We start from the raw sequence: 20667 nt of genomic DNA, 5'->3' as shown, positions 1-20667 counted from the left end.
ATTTCCACAAGGAATAAGTTGGCTGCCTAAATTGAGTTACCGTATTTATTCTATTGCAGTATTTTATGCAACATAATAATTGTTCAGAGAGAAATCATAGGAATAGTATAGTAATTAAAACTAATTATTGTAGATAGTCATAAAGATGGGGAATTTTTTTTACCAAAAGACTTTTAGTTTCTAAATTAAAAAGTTTTAGATTAAAAGACACATCTCTACATGGTAAAATCACTTACGTTTCTATACAGAAGGGCAATTTTTACAGAGGGCTTTTACTGGAAAGTGGGATGCCAGTCATAGCTCATCTATAAGAGTGACCACGTACCTGTGTATGTGCATGTATACATTTTACGGCGCTTCTCTTGCGTATTCCCGTTGAAAACATTTTATATTTCCACTTTGTTGGAATGCCAGATCCTTAATCCTTAATATGGTGAATTAACTACTGGTCAATGATCTGTTGGCTGAAATCTGATGGTATTGCACACATTGTCTTCAGTAGAATCAAGGTAAGCTAATGCAGTTGGAATAAAATAGTGAATTCGTGATTTCAATTTATTATGACACTTCAACTACACATAATAGCTCAGTAAGCTTTTCCTCAATCTTTTCCTTATTGAAATAGCATGTTTGTCATATGTTACATGTACCGTTCTTGATTTGTGATAACATTGTGTCAACAATTATCCTAATCTTTTCTATTTAATAGAAAATAGTTGTTCATTAGTTGTACCCTATTCCTTAAAGTATGTGTATTTTAGCTGCTCTGTTATTTTGGCCCTAAAAGCACTACAATCAGCATATACATTGTAGAAATACGCTGCCTCCATTTTCTTTTCACATCCTCGTTTACATTTGAGGTTTGTATCTCAGATATGCATAGCATATACGAACTAGCGTCTGCTTTCAAATGAAATGAAGTGATGAAATGAGTCAGAATTCAACTTGTTGCTCCTTAGAACATGCTACCTGTCTATTTGAGATCTTTGCCAGTGCAGACTAGAAAACAGTACTTTGTAACACACACCAATCTGTAAAGTGAACCTCAGACATGTGACAAAAAAAAATATGGTACATGCAGTGGTCAGGTTTTTGTCTTTAAATCTCATTCCTAAAAAGACTCTTTAGAGAACATGAATTTAAATTGATTTATTTATCAACTTGCCAGTTTGTTGAGATATATATTTATTTATACCTAATTAGATGCAATGTTTAAAATCATGACATAATTCTAAGTAATTGAGATGTCACTGCTTAATGAAAATCTATAAATGGCAAGAGGATATGATTTGTTGTTCTGTTATGCCACCAAGCATAATCAGTTTAGGCAATTAGGATTAATTTGAATTGTGCAAGTTGCTTTCCTAACTATATAAGCACCATATAAGCAGAATATTTAATGAAGACCCTGATTTTCTAGTTAATGTGAAAATTCAACAACTTCTGTCATAGAATAGGATATATATCCTCAGTTTAGATATAGAGTAGAATGTAATAGGTGCCCTTGCATTTACAAAAGGGGAGGGTTGATCCAGTGAATGCTCTGCTAATGGAAGAAGCGGATTCAATTTTCACAAATTTTTCCTTGCCCCTGCAGCCTTTCATTCCATCTTCCACCGTTTTGAATAGTCTCCCAACTCTCTGGAGCTGCCTTGGGAGAGGCGATACTCGGGGCTGCAGGGTGGGAAGGAGGAAATTGGTGGAAAATGTCTCACCGTATTAGCGGATGAATCCACTGGACAAAAAGCCCTTCCATTGGTGCAAGGGCACCATTTAGATCCCACCAATAAAACAATTCCCTGTCTAAATCTCGTATAGTTAGTGTGGAAGATCAGAATGAATTGACATTATAATTATGTCAATAGTAGCAGTAATGTACTGTTTTTTTATCCTACAACTGAGAAACCAACAATTTGTTACAGCTATTATTTTTGTAATTTGGTCAGTTAGAGAACTGATATTGTCTCATTTAAAATCTGATGTAATAGGAGAAATATCAGATTGTCCCTTCCTTGCCTCATTTATTTTGATGTTTGGAAGATCAAAATACACACTGATTGACTGATTATTTTGATCCAAAATGCAGAAAGATTTCTAGGGAAATGACTAGTTCCTCCTATCTTCGCCTCACTAGCAATCTGGATGGACTCCAGCAGAAAGCAGTATTGGAACATCCACTAATTTTCCTTATCAGTTGCTGTCCCATTGTAGCAAAGGAGCAACGTGCTAGAAAAATGTAGCACTAGCAGTTTCAATTTCCTTTTTTGGAATCAGATTAGACATATGAGAAGCCATGTTGAAGTAATTTAGATCTGTGCTTTTTAGGACATCATTTCAGGAAAAAGCAACCCCTAATGTGCACTGAATAGAAACCTGTTATGGGAGATTGTCCACCTCTTCCCACGTATCTGCCTACAAGAAACCAGCAATGCTGTCTTGGAGCTAAAAAGAAATGGATTTTAATTGTGTTTAGTAAGATACAGCTCTCTTACAGAGCATATGGAGATACTTGAGACAATCTCCTGACTGTTACGTATGCTGGAAGTATGAGAGTAAAAACAACAGTGGCCAGATGGCATCAAGGTGACAGGTTTTATATCATCTACCAGCAGTAAGAGAACAAGACAACAGAGACTGTATTTAATAGACTAAATTTATTTCCTTGAAAAGTCCCTGATGGCTGTAAAGGTAGTAGGGAAGGGTTTGGATATCTGTGTAAGTATCCTGATTAGTTCTCTGTTAGTTCTGTAATAATGCAGTCATACACCGAGTGTCATTCCAAATTATACTGATGAACATTTCAATAAAATAACAGTTTCATCCCAAAACACAATCTGTGGCGGAAAGAATTTAGGTTCTCTAGTCTAGTACATATACATTCTATGGTATATGCTATCCTTCCCCTATCTTGTGCCCTCCAGACTACAAATCCCATCCAACCCAGCCAGCCTGGCCAATGTTCAGGGATGATGTGAGTTGCAGTTCAACATAGGAAGGGCACTAGGTTGAAGAAGGCTAGTGTATGCTATTACCGGAAATTGTGCTGGCCCTTCCATGTGGAATTCCACTTTTTGTGCTACAGATAATTATATCTGTTGTTTATTCTTTAAATGAAAAGCATACGTACACACACTTTCATTCCCAAATTGCTTTTAATGGCATGTTTCATGCTGTTACTTTTGCTATCCCCTACCACTCTGTATAGGGAAGTTTTTAATGTTTAATGTTTTACTATGGTTTTTTATGTTGTTGGAAGTCTCCCAGGGTGGCTAGGGCACTATGTTATCTATTTGTAGGGGACACAGGTGGTCTAAACCACTGAGCCTCTTGGGCTTGCCGAACGGAAGGTTGGCGGTTCGAATCTCTGCAATGGAGTAAGCTCCCGTTGCTCTGTCCCAGCTTCTGCCGACCTAGCAGTTTGAAAGCACGCCAGTGCAAGTAGATAAATAGCTACTGCTGTAGCAGGAAGGTAAACGGTGTTTCCGTGCGCTCTGGTTTTCATCATGGTGTTCCGTTGCACCAGAAGCGGTTTAGTCATGCTGGCCACATGACCCAGAAAGCTGTCTGTGGACAAACACTGGCTCCCTCGGCCTGAAAGTGAGATGAGCGCCGCAACTCCATAGTCGCCTTTGACTGGACTTAACCATCCAGGGGTCCTTTACCTTTACCTATGTTATTTATTTAGTCAGTTAACAAGATTGATATACATATCACTTGACTGGGAACCCTCCTCCCCCCGTAAACCCTATAAGTGGTTTACAACAATATAAAAGGAAGGTTTAAAAATTGTTAGGTGTTGGTAAAGCACCCAAACTTATTAGGAAAAACTTTGTTTTGTGAGGTACCTGAATTGTTGAGCTGTAAGGATATTCTCCTCCATTCCTTACATTAGCATCATAAAGTATGCCCATACTATACTGGTGCCCATACTATATTGGGAATCAGTGGTTTTGTGATTTATAGATTGTTATGACAGTGACTTGAAATACTGTGATCTTTAGATATAATATTAAGTTCTGACCTGCCAAGGAGCTCTCGTGGTGTCAGTGAAAACTGGAATGAAAAACAATTGACATGCTAGTATATGCAATTTCAGCACTGTTGAGCAAATAAATGCACATGCATTTTGTTCAGGGATGATAGTTTTAGAAATGTTTCTAAAGATCCTTCACAGGCAGAAAGCAAGATATTTTAGTGCTTTAGAAACAAGACATCTACGGTGTTAGAAAATGGAACATAGCAATTTTCTCTCTCTCAGTCTGAAATGTCCTGAAATCAAATAAAAGTGGGAAAGGACATAATTTTGAAATATTTTGGAATGTAGGCATCTTACACTAAAAGGTTCATGATGAAAATATTGCTCTGTATCTTGTTCGTTGTCTGAGAATCTTAAATTAATTACCGGTAAGTCCATAGAACACTTCTCTTCTGTTATATTGTGCTCATTTGAGAATATTCTGGAGCTTTTTTAAATTGTTGTATGCTCACAACTGATGGAGTTAAAACAATATAGCTGATGAACATTTAGACAATAGTGCAAACAGACACACCCACATATTTGTTCTGCAGGCATGTACTTTTTTTTGTCGTTAGAAGTTGTCTCCTCATACTTTTTCTTCATTAATCTCGCTTGTACACAAACAGAGATCTGGTAGAGTTGTTTGAAGGGAAACTTCACGTGGTATTTGACCATAGCTTTCTCTTTGGAATTATTTTGTGTAAGATTAACTGCCCACAGTTTGAACTATAGAGGTGAGATGATTGAAGAATAGTACAGTGAACCATAATCCATTCCGGAGGTCCAGTTGTCAACCAAAACAGGTTGTAACCCAAGGCGCGCTTTCGCCAATAGGGCCTCTCTTCCCAAAATGGGTTGTAATCCCCCCCCCCAAAAAAAAAAATGGATTGTAGTCCAAAAAAAGTGACACGCACTTCTGGGTTTGACGATTTGTAATCCAAAACGGTTGTAATCCATAGCAGTTGCAAACCAAGGTACCACTGTACTTGAAGTCCTGTGGAGGCAGCTTCTGAAAAGGAATTCAGCAGTGTGGTTTTGGTTCATGCCATACCTGTTTACATCAGACACAAGACATTTTTTGCTATGGGACAGTGTTTGTGGGTGATAAGAGTTGAAAGAGCTACTTAAAGCTACCTAGCGTTCCTACCTGCAGATTTTTCTGCAAATGGTTGTATAGCCATATATTGTACTTTGATGTACCTGTTGTAAGAAAAGCAATAGTGTAGATTAAAGCAGAAAATTAAAATTCAGTACTTTGAAATAATTCTATTCTTCCCAAATCAAAACTATATCATTTACACCAACCATCAATGATATTAAACTATGGCTATAGTAGGACCTAATTTCCATTCCACTTAGCTGCTCTATTCAGCTACATCTAGATACTGATTATGCTGGAATCTAACAAATTTACTTTTTGGGACAACGGGAAAATTTTGTATTTTGGTGCACAATTTTATTTGTCATACGTGTGTGAGATAGATTAATGAAGCCTAAATAGTTTGGTCCATTTGCTTTATTTAAAAATGAAAAATTGGGATCAAAATTAAGGTAGTCTGTAACTTAGATTCAATTTAATTAAGACAGAGATGAGGCCATCACTGAAGAGCTGTGATTTAATGGAGATTATCTCAGTGTGACCTGGAGTTCTTAGTTATGAGTATTTCTGCATTCTAGCTTTCTAGGCCCTGCATGGTGTCATCCACCAGACCTCTCATATTTTTTTGGTGAAATACTTGGGCTAATCAGTTTCAGATTTGCATTTGGCCATGCAGTAGTCCATGAACTGCCGCAATGCGGTCCCTATGACACCATCTTTGAAGACCACTCAGATTCTCCCAAAACAAGATGAGGTTGCCTGCCTGCTGGGCGGGGTTAGTAGAAGGGAGCTTATTTTATCTCTTCCCCAACTGCAGAGTCTGCCTATTTGCTTCTGGGTGTAACTCAGGTGGGTTGTGTTATCTTACAGCCATCTCTTACCACTGCTTCTGCAATTGCATTTGAAACGCAGGTGAGATGCTTATCTCAACAGTTTTAGACTTGAACTTGTGGGACAGACTTCTTTTAATGGACTGGTATTCTATTATCCGTGAGTGCTTATATTAAAATGAATATTTCTTACCAAATTTAAGACAAATAATATTTAGTTAGTGTCTACTTCTTATTAAGAAATAGGGAACAATTTATTAATTTAATGCTCTTTTGTAACTTTTGTTTGTGGGTGTACATAAGTGAGTATTAAGCAACTATAGTCACAGTAAGTATTAAGCATCTATATTTAAGTTTTTCAACATTTTGGTTATATTTAAATATGTAGAACCAGTATTATTGGAGAAAGGCTTAAGGAAGCATCTCTTGCAGGGTAAATGGGTGCTTCTAATTAACTGCATTAAAAAAAAAACCAACAACATCAAAACTTTAATATAGATATTTCATCTGTTTGTGAATATGGCAGTCTTTTGTGCAGATTTTAATGCATATTGTTCACAGGAATTATTTGTTTATGTATATGTGAATGTGTGAGAAAGACAGAGAAGGAGAATAAAGTGATCTGCTTTTGATAGGTTGACCCAGTTTGGCTCCATGTTCAGTCACCTTAACGGTACCTGATTTCTTCATTTTTGCAATAAACTTATGTAAGTAATAGTGACCAATAAAATTTTCAACTTTTGAAATTGAACCATTTTAAGGCAGTCATATAATATCAGAGTTTTGTGGATAAAGACAAACTCTGTGATGATACTTTGAGTGTTGTTACTACCATTAGATAGCAGTTAACATGTGTCATATGCGTGCCTTCCAAGACTCAATGCACTTAAAGCCATGCTATTGATCTTAATATTTTCCCCAGAGACTGAATGTGTGAGTCTCCATTGAGACATGCTATCCTTCTCTCCACCAGTGTTATAGTGTATTTTGCAAATGTTGAGATTTGATTTATGTTGGCTTTTTCTTCCTTGTTGGATTAATAATTTAACGAATTATTTAACTACATAAAGTACTGGCATGAACAGAAAACTGCATGTGTAACATACTTGGTTGAGTCAAAATAGCATATTTCCAATTGCTTCTCCTTGACAGAGTTAAATTTGAACAATTCTCTGGGCTGGAGCTAGAATCGTAGTCATTACAAGTAGGAGCAAACTGTTGAAGAGGGTAGATTTGCTCTGCCTTGTCCTCATATTCTGTTAGCAGAGCTTTTAGTGGGGCTTTTAAAACTTCATTGTTTGCCCTTAAACACCCCTAGCGGTCAAATGCAGAGAATAGACACAACATTAGGAGTATGTTGTGTGCCGCAATGCGACATTTGGCTGAAGGGCAGCAGCTGGATCAGTGCCAATTCTGGAAGAAGATGAATACTTTCACTGATATGGTCATAACTGTTCTGAACAAGTCTTAAAACCACTCTTACTGTCTTTCGCTGCACATAAGAAGGCAACCAGTTTCTTTATGCAGCTATCTTCTAGGATTGGCCTGATAATTTTATAGAGGTAAATTGGATACGCTTAATAGCTATGAATGATTCTTTGCCTGTATGTTTTGAAATTTTAAAAATATATATTAACTTACTCTGAATATAAACTGCTAAGATATTCTCTACACTCGGTATCCTGGCACAATAAGTTTTAAGTATACATTTCAAACATACATCTATCATCATCATCATTATCCCTAATTTTCAGGAAAGCAAGAGGTAAGTCTATTTTCTTAGTTTTCTTCTGGGATAGAGTTTGCTTTCTTCTTGAATACTCCAGCATTTATTTTGTTTTAATACCTTGACCTTGGAGTACTAGCCACAGCATTTTTTCCCTACCATACATAAGCGCCATCAGTTTTATATAGTTTTTAAAAGGGATTGAAAATTCTCAAGGTTCATCTTGCATTTTGCAGCAATCAGAGCAAAGAGTAAGGATGAAATCAAATGCTGCCACTCTGCACATGGAATGTATTTTGATGCAGCAGAGATGTTCACTAACATAAGAAAAGAAAAAGTGATTTTCACTTATTCTTCCTTCTACTGCAGCTCCCCCTGTGATCTCTGAAAACCTCTTCCAGAGGGTTGAGGGAACCCTCCAGAACAGCATAGAAGGTAGCGCAGAGGTGCAGCTGAGGGGGAAATTGTCAAAAAATACCTTTTCTTCTTTTTTTTACAGTAGCAGATGCTACAATTGGATCAGCATTGGATTCTATCCCATGTCATGCTAATTTGGCTAAAATTTAAGAATTATTTCCATAATCCTTAAATATATTTCAGACAGTGAAATGTAAGCGCTTTATGGAGAAAACATTAATTAATTGAAAAAAGGTATTGTCATAGTGGCTTTCTCACATTTGCTAGAGACAGTGATGTATAGAATATTTGCAGGAGCTAGAATTTTGCACTTCTTGGATGACAAAAGCTTAGTCTAAAAAAAATAACACACAAGCACTTTAGTGTTTCTTGGCGCTTAGAATTTACCTTCAGTCTTTCTTTTTTCATAACAAAGAAGAAATGAAGCACTGGGCATGCATTTCCAGTACTGTACTTGAATCAGAAATCAGATTTTCCCACATACAGAAGATGGGATCTAATCATGTTACGCTCATGTAGAGTAATCTGTGAAAAATGGTAACTGTAATGTCAGCTTGGTTTTGTTACATAGTGGAGAAGTTGTGGGAATATAATATAATTGTTTCTTTTTTCCCAGGAAGGGGTACATGTTTCTTTTTCAGAAAACAAAGCAAAACAGAACTAACTATAGACTTAAATTCATGTGAACTCTACATCTCACAGCATTTCACATTAAACTGCTTTAAGTATGCTGAGATAATGGAATAATATTAGGATAACTACTAATTAATTTATTATTATTAATAAGGCACAAAATAATTTTTACTAAATTAGAGCAATTTTATTGCAAGCTGCCAATATTGGTAATTTAAGTACTTTATAAATCTTACACAGTTCCAAAAACCATTCAGTCACTATTTTACAATGTAGGCTTTTTTGTTCTTTCTAATAATATGCACCAAAATTGCTGTTCTTGCCGTTTCTGTATCTGTTCAAACCTACTTGTTATTTGACTACATTTTGTCAATATGATTCCATTTTGATTATAGGTTTCCTCCCACTCTTGGATTAGTCTGGGCTGCCATCTTTTATCCTAATATATGTATTTAATATATGTATTTGGTGTTTTATTGATCTATATTGTGTTTGCTGTTACAAACTACTGGGCATAACTGATACAAAATGAGTAGCATTGTAATGTTCAAATAAGTAAAACTGATCAATAATCCTGGAGCCTTAAACAACATACATGCATTATGATACACAGAGTTCTTGGGAAACCATGGGTGAATAGAGATAAATATTTATTAACTGGGTAACTCAAAGTGATGCACAGGTGGTGTGCCACTTTGTGAGCTTGTCATCGCTAAACGTCATGCCACATGGTGAAGAGAATTTTACCACTATCCCTTTTCCTCAGCTTTCTGGTGGACTACAGAGATATGGTAACATTTCTCCTTTTTATTTGGCAGCACATTACACTGTAATTATTACAGACTACCAGTCTTCCAAGTGATTGTGTAGACCAGAGCTTTCCAAACTGTGTGTTGCGACACATTAGTGTGCCAGCTGCAGTGTGTAGGTGTGTCACATGAATGCTTCCCGCACTCCTCCTGGGGCTGGTTTGCTAGTAAAACTGAATTACTGTGTTGCAAAATGATACATGTATAAAAAATCTGTCACCAACATGAAAAGTTTGGAAAGCTCTGGTGTAGACACAGTGGTAAGTCATCATTTGGTAAGTGGTTGCTGTATTACCTAATGAAACCCAGGCTTATATAACATCTTGTTTTGGAATCAACATATAATAGTTTAGGATGAAAATAACAGATTTTTTTTCAGTCATGCATTAGAAAGAATGATTAAAGGAATTTATTAACAATAAATACAACATAAAACAGCCACTGTAGTGATAAGTGTCCTCCAGTCTTTTGTTCTGGAGATGGGACTGCTCTGTGGTATTGATGTGTACTTACTTTCTCCTGGTCTTGAACTAGAACTGAGGTTTGAAGAATGAGTGTGATTAAATTAATCTCATTCTCTGTTCTGAATGAAGACATTTTCAATGCTGCCTTACTGATAGTGATCCACTGAGTATTCCACAGGCCACTTCGCTAAATAGAATTGTACTATTGTGCCCTGCACATAGGTTGTGGACTAATATTGCTAAATTGATTCATGTAAGAGTTTATGTGTTTCTCACACATGCACAAAGCAAACAGGAAACCATCAGAAACTTCAAAAGACTTTTCTTATTTCCAATATGCTCTTCTTTATCTTTAAATCTGCTTGTATGAGTCATTTCATGAAAGCAGAGTTGATGAAAAGGCTTCACCCTTCCACCCTACTCTCTTATTTTCCCTGGAAAAATGAAGGCAATGAAATTGGATGGGAACTATATCTGGGATGCTCTTAATGGAGTTTCCATTGCGCTTGAAGGATCAAAGTTCTAAGAGCAACAAGAAGCAATAGCAATTTTGGTGCAGAGTAAGAAAATGTCAGCTTTGAAAATGTTAACTAAAAGAATCAAACATGTTTACATTCCTTTTGCTCTTAATGATCTAAAGAACTCACTGGGGAAGAGATTTTTTGTCAAGCCCCTAATCTCATTAGCATAGCGTTCAAGTAGGGCTGAAGTGCAAGTTAAGTTCAATAAGTGGTTTGCCGTTTCTTCTTTTAAATAGGAACTTATTTCAAAATAGGAAATGTTTTGGTAGTTTATTTAGCTCAGACCACAGGGGTGTTGGAAAAATATTTAACCGTTCCACCACATGCCATGGTCTAGATAAAAATCCCAATTCAGGAGTTGCTATGTCTATAGGAAGGAAGCTACTGTGTACAGTTAATGTTAGCAATCTAGTTGATCCTTGTAAGCAAGAAAGATGCTTGGAAAGTGTTGATCGTGAAATCTTTGAAATATTGTAATAATTGCTGTGCTTGAATTAAATTTATACAGCGAATGCCCTGTTTGAAATTGTTGGCTGCGACTGATGAGACTCCAATCTCCTAATAGTGAATGAATACTTTATTGCTCTTTTGCCAACCCGACCTAACACATACTCATAAAGATACACATGCTTACTAATACACATGTCACAAAGCAAAGGTAAGGAACAAATAAGTGCATGCAGAATACTTTTTTTTCAAAAAAACCCACAACCTGTAAACATTCCCTCTCAAAAACGAAACAATAGATTTATTGTAAGTAATGTGATCTTCAGATGAAATTGATAGCTTGTCCATAGCCTTTTAAACAAATTTGGTGGTTCTATGTGACTTGTAATAATCTGTATTCACCAATAGAAACAGAGTTTTACTTAAAGGGGAGTCATTACTACAGCCTGCTGTTAGGGGCTGCAAATAATGATTGCTCAGATCTGAATATAGGTGATCCTCTGTTAAGAAGCATACCATGGTCGTCCTTCTTAAGGCAGCCAGCTAGGCAAAATCTGCCTACCTTGTTCTAAGTCCTATATTGATTGATTGATTGATTGATTATATTTCTCTGCCACTTTCCATTCAAATGAATCCCAAAGTGGCTTACAAACAAGAAATATCAAGAACATAATAGAACACAGGTACATCATAAATCATATGATATAATTAACAAATAATCAGTAAAGAAATTATAATCTCTAAAACACTATTAACAAAGTAGCAACTAATAAATAAAAGTAAGGCGCCTTCATCTCCATCAGCTGCTGAAAAATTAACCTGCATTTTGTCAAAAGCCATCTCAGCTCACATAAATGGATGAGAGACAAATAAAGGGGGCACCTTTCCAGAAAGAATATAAAAACCTTTGTACTTCATATTGGATCAGCACACCATAACTAGAGTCATCGTGGTCTGCCTATCAATATCTTGTAATTGTCTGGAAATCTCTGCCCAGACCCCATCATAGTCATTGGTGTGTCTTCTTCCTCTACCTCAAAAGTTAAGATTTTCATTTTAGCATCGTTATAACTTAAAAGAGTTCCATTGTACAATATGAACCTACACATCCCCATCTGCGTGTATGACAGAAGAATTGCATCATCTGCATAAAAAGCACTGATACACTCTTGTCTCCTAAATAAGATGGCAGGGTGGGGTAGAATTTCAGACTAGGTGAAAAGGGAACTATGTCACAAGAGGACAGAATAAATAACAAATGTGCTAATAAGTACACCTGGCAAATTTCCTTATTTACGTGACTGGGTCTAAAAGGTTACCATCTCAGATAACTCACAAAACCCTTGGGTTCTTCTGATTAACCTATGATCTATATTCAGAAGAGCCAGTTTATGTCAAAGGCAAGGCCAGGATATGTAGTCAAAAGTTACTAAAAATCCACAAAAGCAGCCCAAGTGAGTGGTGTATAGGAGATGTACAGTATGCTCCCCCCCCCCAATTTTTTTTGTACTAAAACACATTAATTGTAGAATTGCTACTACACAAGCTTGCTTGCCAAAAGTTCACAGAGAGCACCCAAGTTTCTAACTTACCCAAAAGATGAAAGTTTGTTGCTATGGGTGCCATGTGTTTTATGTATACTTTTTTGGCCTGATTCAAGAGGCTTCGAGTTTCAGTTTAAATATGCATTAGTATACTTGTGCCTGAGTCCCAGTGCCAGCCTTGTGGCAACATTAGCTGCATTAGGCATGATAAACAGAAAGGTGGGACATTTACTCCCTATTAATGTTTCTGGAGTGCAGACATAAACAAAAAAAATATTTACACAGCCTCATAAAGCAAAGTTGTTTCTTCACACAGTTAATAATTTACTTAATTCCCTACTTCAAGGTGTGATGGTGGCTGCTTGCTTGGATAGATGTTTTAAGTGGATTAGACAAATTATGGAAGATAGGTCTATCAAGGGCTATTAGCTGTAATAGCTAAATGTTTAGGGACACCACTGATATACCAGATGCTAGAGACAAACGATAGGGGAATGCCATCACCCTCATGCCTGGCTGGTGAGCTTCCAGGAGCATCTGGCTATTAAAACAGACTGCTATATTAGATGGACCTTGGTCTGACCTAGCAGGCATCTTATATTCTGACAGCCAGATCCTGCATTTTTGACCCATATGTACTGTAAATATTTTATTTACAGTATTTCTTTACACAATAAATTCCCCGACTTCATTCCTTACCTAGGGCTCGTAAAAGACAATTTACCATTCAATTAACTGTCCTCAAAATGTTAATTTCCTTTCCAGCCCTCATTTTTCTCAATCATACTAGCTTAGACCAGAGCTTTTGCATTGAAGTGTTAATGAGGGGTGACCTATAAGCCCCAATCACATATACTGAACAATATCCCAGCCCAGACTATTCCTCTGCCAAAACTTCACCACATCTCCAAAGAGGTGCAGTTTTAAAAACAAGCAGCTGGTGCCTAGCAGCCAGTCACATTGATAAACCAACATGCCTATATACTTCATCCATATTGTGCTCCAGCCTTCAGTGTGGGGCTGTTAAGGAGCAGGGGTTGATGGGAGTTGTAGTTCATCACCATCTAGAGCCCTACAGCTGTCCTAAGGGAAGAAACCACAGTAAAATCAATGTACATTTATTTTTACTGTGGTGCTTTTGGTCACAAGATATTGGTTCAGTGTGCTGTGTGTACCGAATAAAGAGCCTCTGCTGGCTGTTTGTCAGGTTTGCATATTCCTTTTAGATAAGTCAGCATTGTTATCTGGGGTATCTGTGAACATATATCAAGTAGAAGTGTTTTACTATCAATACAGCATTGCATTGCATAGAATTCTTGTTCCACTATATTAAACTGAATTAATATTTTGTAGTAAATGACAAGAGGCATGAAAGTTAGTTCCTGCGAGTTGTGGAACACTTCTTTTGCACCCAGATGCACAGATAATACTGTTGGAGTCAATTACATAGTGTTCTGTGGACTTACACACACCTCTTCCAGAAATGACACTGAGGTATAGCAGTGATCTAATTGAAGGAGACAGAGGGAAATGTAACACTTGTTAGTACTACCATTGTTGCTGTAACTAATCATTCAACCTCAAAGGTCTGTGTCATGGTTCCATCTCTCTCTTTCTGTGTGTGTTTCTCTCTCTCTCTCTCTCTCTCTCTCTCTCTCTCTCTCTCTCTCTCTCTCTCACACACACACACACACACACTTACCACATATATATATTATTCATTAATTACAGGTTAAAAAACAGGCAAATAGCTAGACTTAAAAAGATAAAGGGTGCTGGCTATTAAAATACTATATATCTCTTGCTGCAAAATAAAATGCTTGTAGAATCATAGAATTGTAGAGTTGGAAGGGATTCCAAGGGTCATGTAGTCCAACCATATTGGTGTAATTGGTGATTTTTATTTTTTATTTTGAAAAAGCTTAAACATAATGCTAAAGATTATTCTCTGTGGAGCTATATGTGCACAAGTGTAAAAGTGTAAGAATGGGAGCATTAGCAAATGAGTGGATCATTGTTGATTTTTTTAAATAGGAATGCCCCCCCCCCAAAAAAACCTTGCATCATTCTTCTAAGAATGACAATAATTTTCTTTGGGCACCTTTCTAAATATGACAGGTAATCCTAGAAAACAGCATATACATACAGATACAGAGAGATGAATAGTTAGACAAGAAGTAAAAGTGCACAGTCTGTGTATTATCTCTGCACTTCATAGCCCTTGGGCTTGTGTATTTCTTTACCGATTAGAATTACGCTGAAGGCTGTAGTAAAGCAAAATGCCATACAGAAATAAGCCTGGTGCTTATTATCCAGAGGCTTGAATGGCTAACAGCCCCCTGGTAATTACACTAGATGCTCATTAGTGCTGAATAAGCGCTAATCAAAAATTTAATCTACCATATCATTTGTCAATTTGATTAGTTGTTTGTGGTAATTGGCTTTAGAAATCAAATGTAACAGAAAATCAGAGTCTATATTATATTCACAAACTAAAATGCTTTGGTGAGGAAAGGACATTCTCCAAATGTATATCCATTCAAAACCAGTGTAACAAAAAAAATCATGCATTTTTTATTGATGCAAAGCCATTTCCCTTGAGAATAAGACTTGCAGTGAATCTTTCCTTCGTGCTAAGAGGACACAAACCTATTTCTGTCACAGAAGCTGTAGCACGGGACAGATGTTTAGCTATTATTAATAAAGGTTTATATGATAAAATGGTGCCCATAAATTCATTGTAAACTTATTTTACTCAGCACAAAATTACACATCTATTAATATTGTCACCTGTCACCTTGTTTAATATAGACAATAAAAATAATAATGTTACTTTTATACCATAGTTTTTTCTGATGTCATAGCTGTAAAATTTAATTCTAGCCCATTATTCCTGCCTTAGAATAAATCCAATGTCAGGAAGATGTTGTAAAATGTTTATTATTAGAAAGTCATACGGCAGTACTCATGTATGCTTGCAATTTTTTGTGTTACTTAATCCAACTAGGGGCATGGGGGACATTTGTTAGAAGGTGTATTTAGGATTACAACTTCAGTCTTTCACAATTAAAATTTTATATTCGTTGCTACAGAGACTCTCTGGAGCCTTGCCCATTCGTTTCACAGAAAAGTGGGGAGACTTATGCAGGCAGTCTGGGAAATTGCAGAACTGAATCATATGGTGTCTTGTGTCCTCAGCTAACTTTAACCTTTTTGAGTTTGCAGAATCAATCCTGAGCTCTAAAGGGCTTACTTACTTACATCACTAAACCTTTATTTGACATTACAAGTATAGGCCATCATAAAACATCCATATATAAAAATTAAAAACATATATAAATAAACAGCCATGTAAAATATATAATGACAAGGATTTTCATTGGGATTTCTTCCCACTAAATTGTGCCAGCCACCATTCTAAGAGAGCCTATTGACAAAAACTCAGCCATCCTTGTAGTTACTTCTGGGTTAATGTCAGACAGATACTCTGATGTTTTCATTGTGCCATGATGTTAGACTACTCAATAAAAGGGGATAGCATGTGTAGCTGGTTGTATAATGGACAGTAGAAAAAGTACAATTCTAAAAAACAATAGAACCATTCCTACAAAGACCAAAACCAATAAAGCCATTTCAACAGATGTACAATTGATATTCCATAAACGACTGGGTCATACCTCAGGGAAAGTCTGCTTAAAAACATCCTCAGTTGTTGCCTAAACTTTATGACACTAGGCATCTATCTAATTTTGATCAGTCATTACTGTTCTTCAGTGTTACTGAGTGATTTACAGCAAGAAGAAAAAATAATTAATGTTTCCAGCTGCTAATATTGGGACTTATTTATGAGTAGATGGTTTACTAAGAGAGGAGAACAGGAATACTATATTACATTTTTATTTTGGCCATAATTTCAGGAATTATGTTTCTTTCTCTTCTCTCTAACTTTATGTTAAAATAGAAATATTCATTGCTGAAGGGACCTTTTCAGTACCTGTCACCTTTCAACATAATATTTGGCATTTGTGGGATTATTATTTTTAAAGTTACTCTGTTATTCCATACATGTTGAAGAACTCTGCCAGATCAGGTTTAATAACCATATACATTTTCCAGGAATTAAGCAGGACCAAAGAGAAATCAGATATTCCTTTCACTGATTCCTCCCCAGAAAAAAGTGCAACTGATTTGGTTCTATAACTTTTTCCACAAACCCATGTGCAGAATCACTTTGCCAAAAGTCATTTTGTCAGTGTAATCCGATTTATGTATATTCAGAAGTAAGCCCCATTGAGTTCAATTGGACCTCCTCCCAGGTATAGGATTGCAGCCTTTAAGTGCCAAACCCTGCTTCAGTAGCCAAATTATAAGGATTATACTTTCTCTGAATACTAGGCTGTTGACAATACAGTACTGAACCTTGAACTATAGGTTGCAAGCGTAACTTCAAGCTTCAGAGCTTCAGCTTTTGCTATGTACAGGTTTCAGGAATGCATATACAGAGTCATAGCAAAATGCAATTTCCAACAACACTCTAGGAGATAAGTTGTCCCGAAGCTGTTCTGAAACTGGTATATTATCTTCCAACATGCATTACACATATCAAAGAAGCTCTGCTTTATGGGTTATAAGAAGTGCATTTTAAACATCTACTAGTAGCTGCTCTTTCTGCACCTCAGAATAAACATGGCCTCAACTGGTATTTATTATATTTACTCTCAAAAGAGATGATACTTCAATAATAATAATAATAATAATAATAATAATTTATTATTTGTACCCCACCCATCTGGCTGGGTTTCCCCAGCCACTCTGGGCTGCTTCCATAGAAACCCAAAAACACAAAAATATCATACATTAAAAACTTCCCTGAACAGGGCTGCCTTAAGATGTCTTCTGAATGTCAGGTAGTTGTTTATTGCTTTGACATCTGATGGGAGGGCATTCCACAGGGCGGGTGCCACTACCGAGAAGGCCCTCTGCCTGGTTCCCTGTAGCTTTGCTTCTCACAATGAGGGAACCGCCAGAAGGCCCTTGGCGCTGGACCAGAACGGGCAGAACGATGGGGGTGGAGACGCTCCTTCAGTAAAATTATACATTTTAATTAAGTGAACAATTTGTAGTGATATAGAAAACCGAATAATAGATTTGCATGTACATATGAGCTATAGTGGCTAGGTAGGTAAAACCCATTATGTGGTTATATTTTCACATCAGACACAGCTGTACAGGTATACATTTGAATAGTGTGGGGTACCATAAGCCCTGCCAAACAATTTCCCCACACCTTCATTCATGTTCACCATGCAAAGCTCTCCTACCTTTTCTCTATAAAAATCTACCCATCACAGAAGTGGAATTTCATGTGGAAAGTAAAATCCCATTAGTCCTAAACCCATAACAGCTTGACCTAGAAGCAATGAGACGACACTCTTCTCCTTGCTATGCCAATACTATTAGCCACCCTTTCTCCACTATTTTTTTTACCTTACTAATATGAGTTAGAATTGTGTGTCTGTGCGGATGCACTTATTCATATTTGCAATAGAAACACCTTTTTAACTATGTTGAAATTGTTTCTGTGCTATTTTTTTCAAACCAATTGTAATTAGTTTTGTAAATAGCATTTTCAAACTAATGTAAATGATTGTGCTTCTTTTCTTTTCTCTATAGTACCCTCAACAACAACAACATCACCCGCATTCCTCTCACCAGCTTCAACCATATGCCAAAGATCAGGACCCTGTAAGTATTCCATTCTGAAATGCACGTCACTTGAATTAGCACACACAGCATTTCAGTATTTTTTTTATTTGTTATTTAGCACATATTAAATAAATTAAATATAATGGCCTAATCTGAAAAAGAGTGTTGTGTTCTTGTTTTTCTTTTATTGAAATATGTGGAAGAAGCCATAACTGGAAGTGGGCTGATGTTGGTGGGGAGACCAGGAGCAGGGCTACCATGATGTTTTCATGGCCAGTCTTTATTTAGCATTTCCAGTTGCAACAGAAGCAGAGATTCCAGGCCAAGAAAGTGTAGGCCATAAGCTTGTACAGCTTGATACATAAGGCACCCATTCCTGAAAGTTAGGGGGTCTGGGTTGAGAGTTATTTCTTGGATGAGATTGCAGCAAGAGAGACTGTGCAGAAACCTTGAGCAATCCTAGGGCAGAGTTGTATAGCATAGTACTAATACTAACAACAAAAGCAGCATTTAAGGTGTAGTCCTATATAGGCATGCCTGTGACTAAATCAGTTGGGCATACTGATTCCACGGGTATAGGATGGCACTGTTCAAAGAGCGCTTATTTCAATAAACTTCATAACAATGCTAGAAAATATTATTTATGTGACATAGATGGAGGACTGAAGCAACAAGAGTGGTTTGCCTAAAGCTACTACCAATACAGCCTTTGAACCTAGGATTTCCTGGCTCTCAGCATGCTATCTTAGCTGCTGTGCTGCTTTAGGAGATTGGTGTAGTGTGGAAAACTGCTCCTGAAATATTCTGAAACCTTGGCAAATTAGGTAAAAGCAAAGTGACAGTGGCTTGCTGACATATGTATATCCTTTCCTTGACATGCTGCAGTTACAATAGAGACTCTACAACCCAATAGGCTATGATATAGAATTCAAGGCACTCTGGCCTTTTCATTGAAGCATGAAATGGCCAAGGACACTGCAGCTGTTCACATCAGGAGCAGAAACTAACATTGTACATGAAAACTTGGTTACTCAATTTATTGTAGTGAGGGCAGAGTCATTGCCCAAGGTATCCGTTTGGTGTCAGTCTCTACTAAGCCTGAAATGAGTGTGTGCTACAAGACAATGGAGTAAACTGGCTAATGATGTGTCATGAACACTCCTACATTTGGCTGCTTCATATGTAGGCTTTGCATCTTATGTTATTAGAATAAATTCATTTTTTTAAAAAAATCTGCAATTACATTGCCTCCCATCTGTGTTGTAAAAGAAAGACTTTTATTGTGAGAGCCAGTGTGGTGTAGTGGTTAAGAGCGGTAGTCATGTAATCTGGGGAACCGGGTTCGCGTCTCCGCTCCTCCACATGCAGCTGCTGGGTGACCTTGGGCCAGTCACACTTCTTTGAAGTCTCTCAGCCCCACTCACCTCACAGAGTGTTTGTTGTGGGGGAGGAAGGGAAAGGAGATTGTTAGCTGCTTTGAGACTCCTGAAGGGGAGTGAAAGGGGGTATATCAAATCCAAACTCTTCTTCTTCTTCTTATTGTTTAATTTTAAAAGTGCTAAAGTCTCTTTTATGGGTTAGTCAAATATTATCAACAGTCATAGGATTTGCCTATTTCCCTCCCTGTGTGTTTCATTATGAAGCCAGCTAATCTAGGCTTGTGAAAGTTGTGACCTTCCAAGTCAAAAGCAACCTAAGGGCCACATATGCCAATATACCAAGGGATCAATAGATGTCCAGGCTTTATTGTGTATCTCAGACTACAAAAATAAATCAGAATCCAGAAGTGTTGTTGCGCACCTGACAAGCTGCAGCTCATTGCTGAGGAACTTTTTTGTTTTGTAGATCACAAGCTGTACAAGTCTGATCCATATGTAGAAAACCTGGTATTATAACCAACAGTGCTTTTTTACTATTAAAAAAATGTTTAGGGGTACTCTCATTTTCCTACTCATATTGAAATACTGCCCCTCAATGAGGCCAAACTTAGATTCACAAAATGTTTAGGGGTATGCGTACCCCCTCGTCCCCCCAGAAAAAAACACTGATAACCAATATACCAGCAAAGTGACTGTTATTTGCCCATACTGACAGACGGCCAAATTTAACAGTGGATTTTTAGTTGTATGTATAATATTTCCTTTTTCAAAGACAAATGCTCACATGAACTATTATTTGCATTAATTAATTAAAAAGTATTTTATATTTTTGAGCATTTCCCTTCTAATACCCTTGTGTCATCTCTTAGTTATTTCAAATCGATCAATCTGTGTGATAAGCAGACCACAGTGTCTGCTGCCATTTTCCTTTTAGTTTAATTTCAGAGATGGCTTTGTATGTAGCTCCCTGGAGACTTATATTGACTAATTCCCTTTTGCTGTAATTAAAGGGAAAAGGGGGGAAGGAAGTCATAAATGGAATTTAAAGGAAAGCTTTTATATTGAATTTTGCGA

At 36.9% G+C, this 20667-nt stretch overlaps 1 protein-coding gene across 2 annotated transcripts in view; it reads left to right on the top strand.

Annotated features, from left to right (window-relative positions):
* The window catches only part of SLIT3 (slit guidance ligand 3), a 418035-nt gene that overhangs the window by 254073 nt on the left and 143295 nt on the right, over positions 1 to 20667 (top strand). For both annotated transcript variants that reach the window (XM_081845905.1, XM_081845904.1), the window contains exon 7: positions 18182 to 18253. In XM_081845905.1, coding sequence (XP_081702031.1) covers positions 18182 to 18253 — 72 coding nt within the window. The remainder of the gene's footprint in view (positions 1 to 18181; positions 18254 to 20667) is intronic.

The sequence above is a fragment of the Podarcis erhardii genome (assembly GCF_964252035.2).
Source record: "Podarcis erhardii genome assembly, chromosome: 2".
Classification (NCBI taxonomy): Eukaryota; Metazoa; Chordata; class Lepidosauria; order Squamata; family Lacertidae; genus Podarcis; species Podarcis erhardii.
This window is presented reverse-complemented; position numbering and strand designations above follow the sequence as displayed.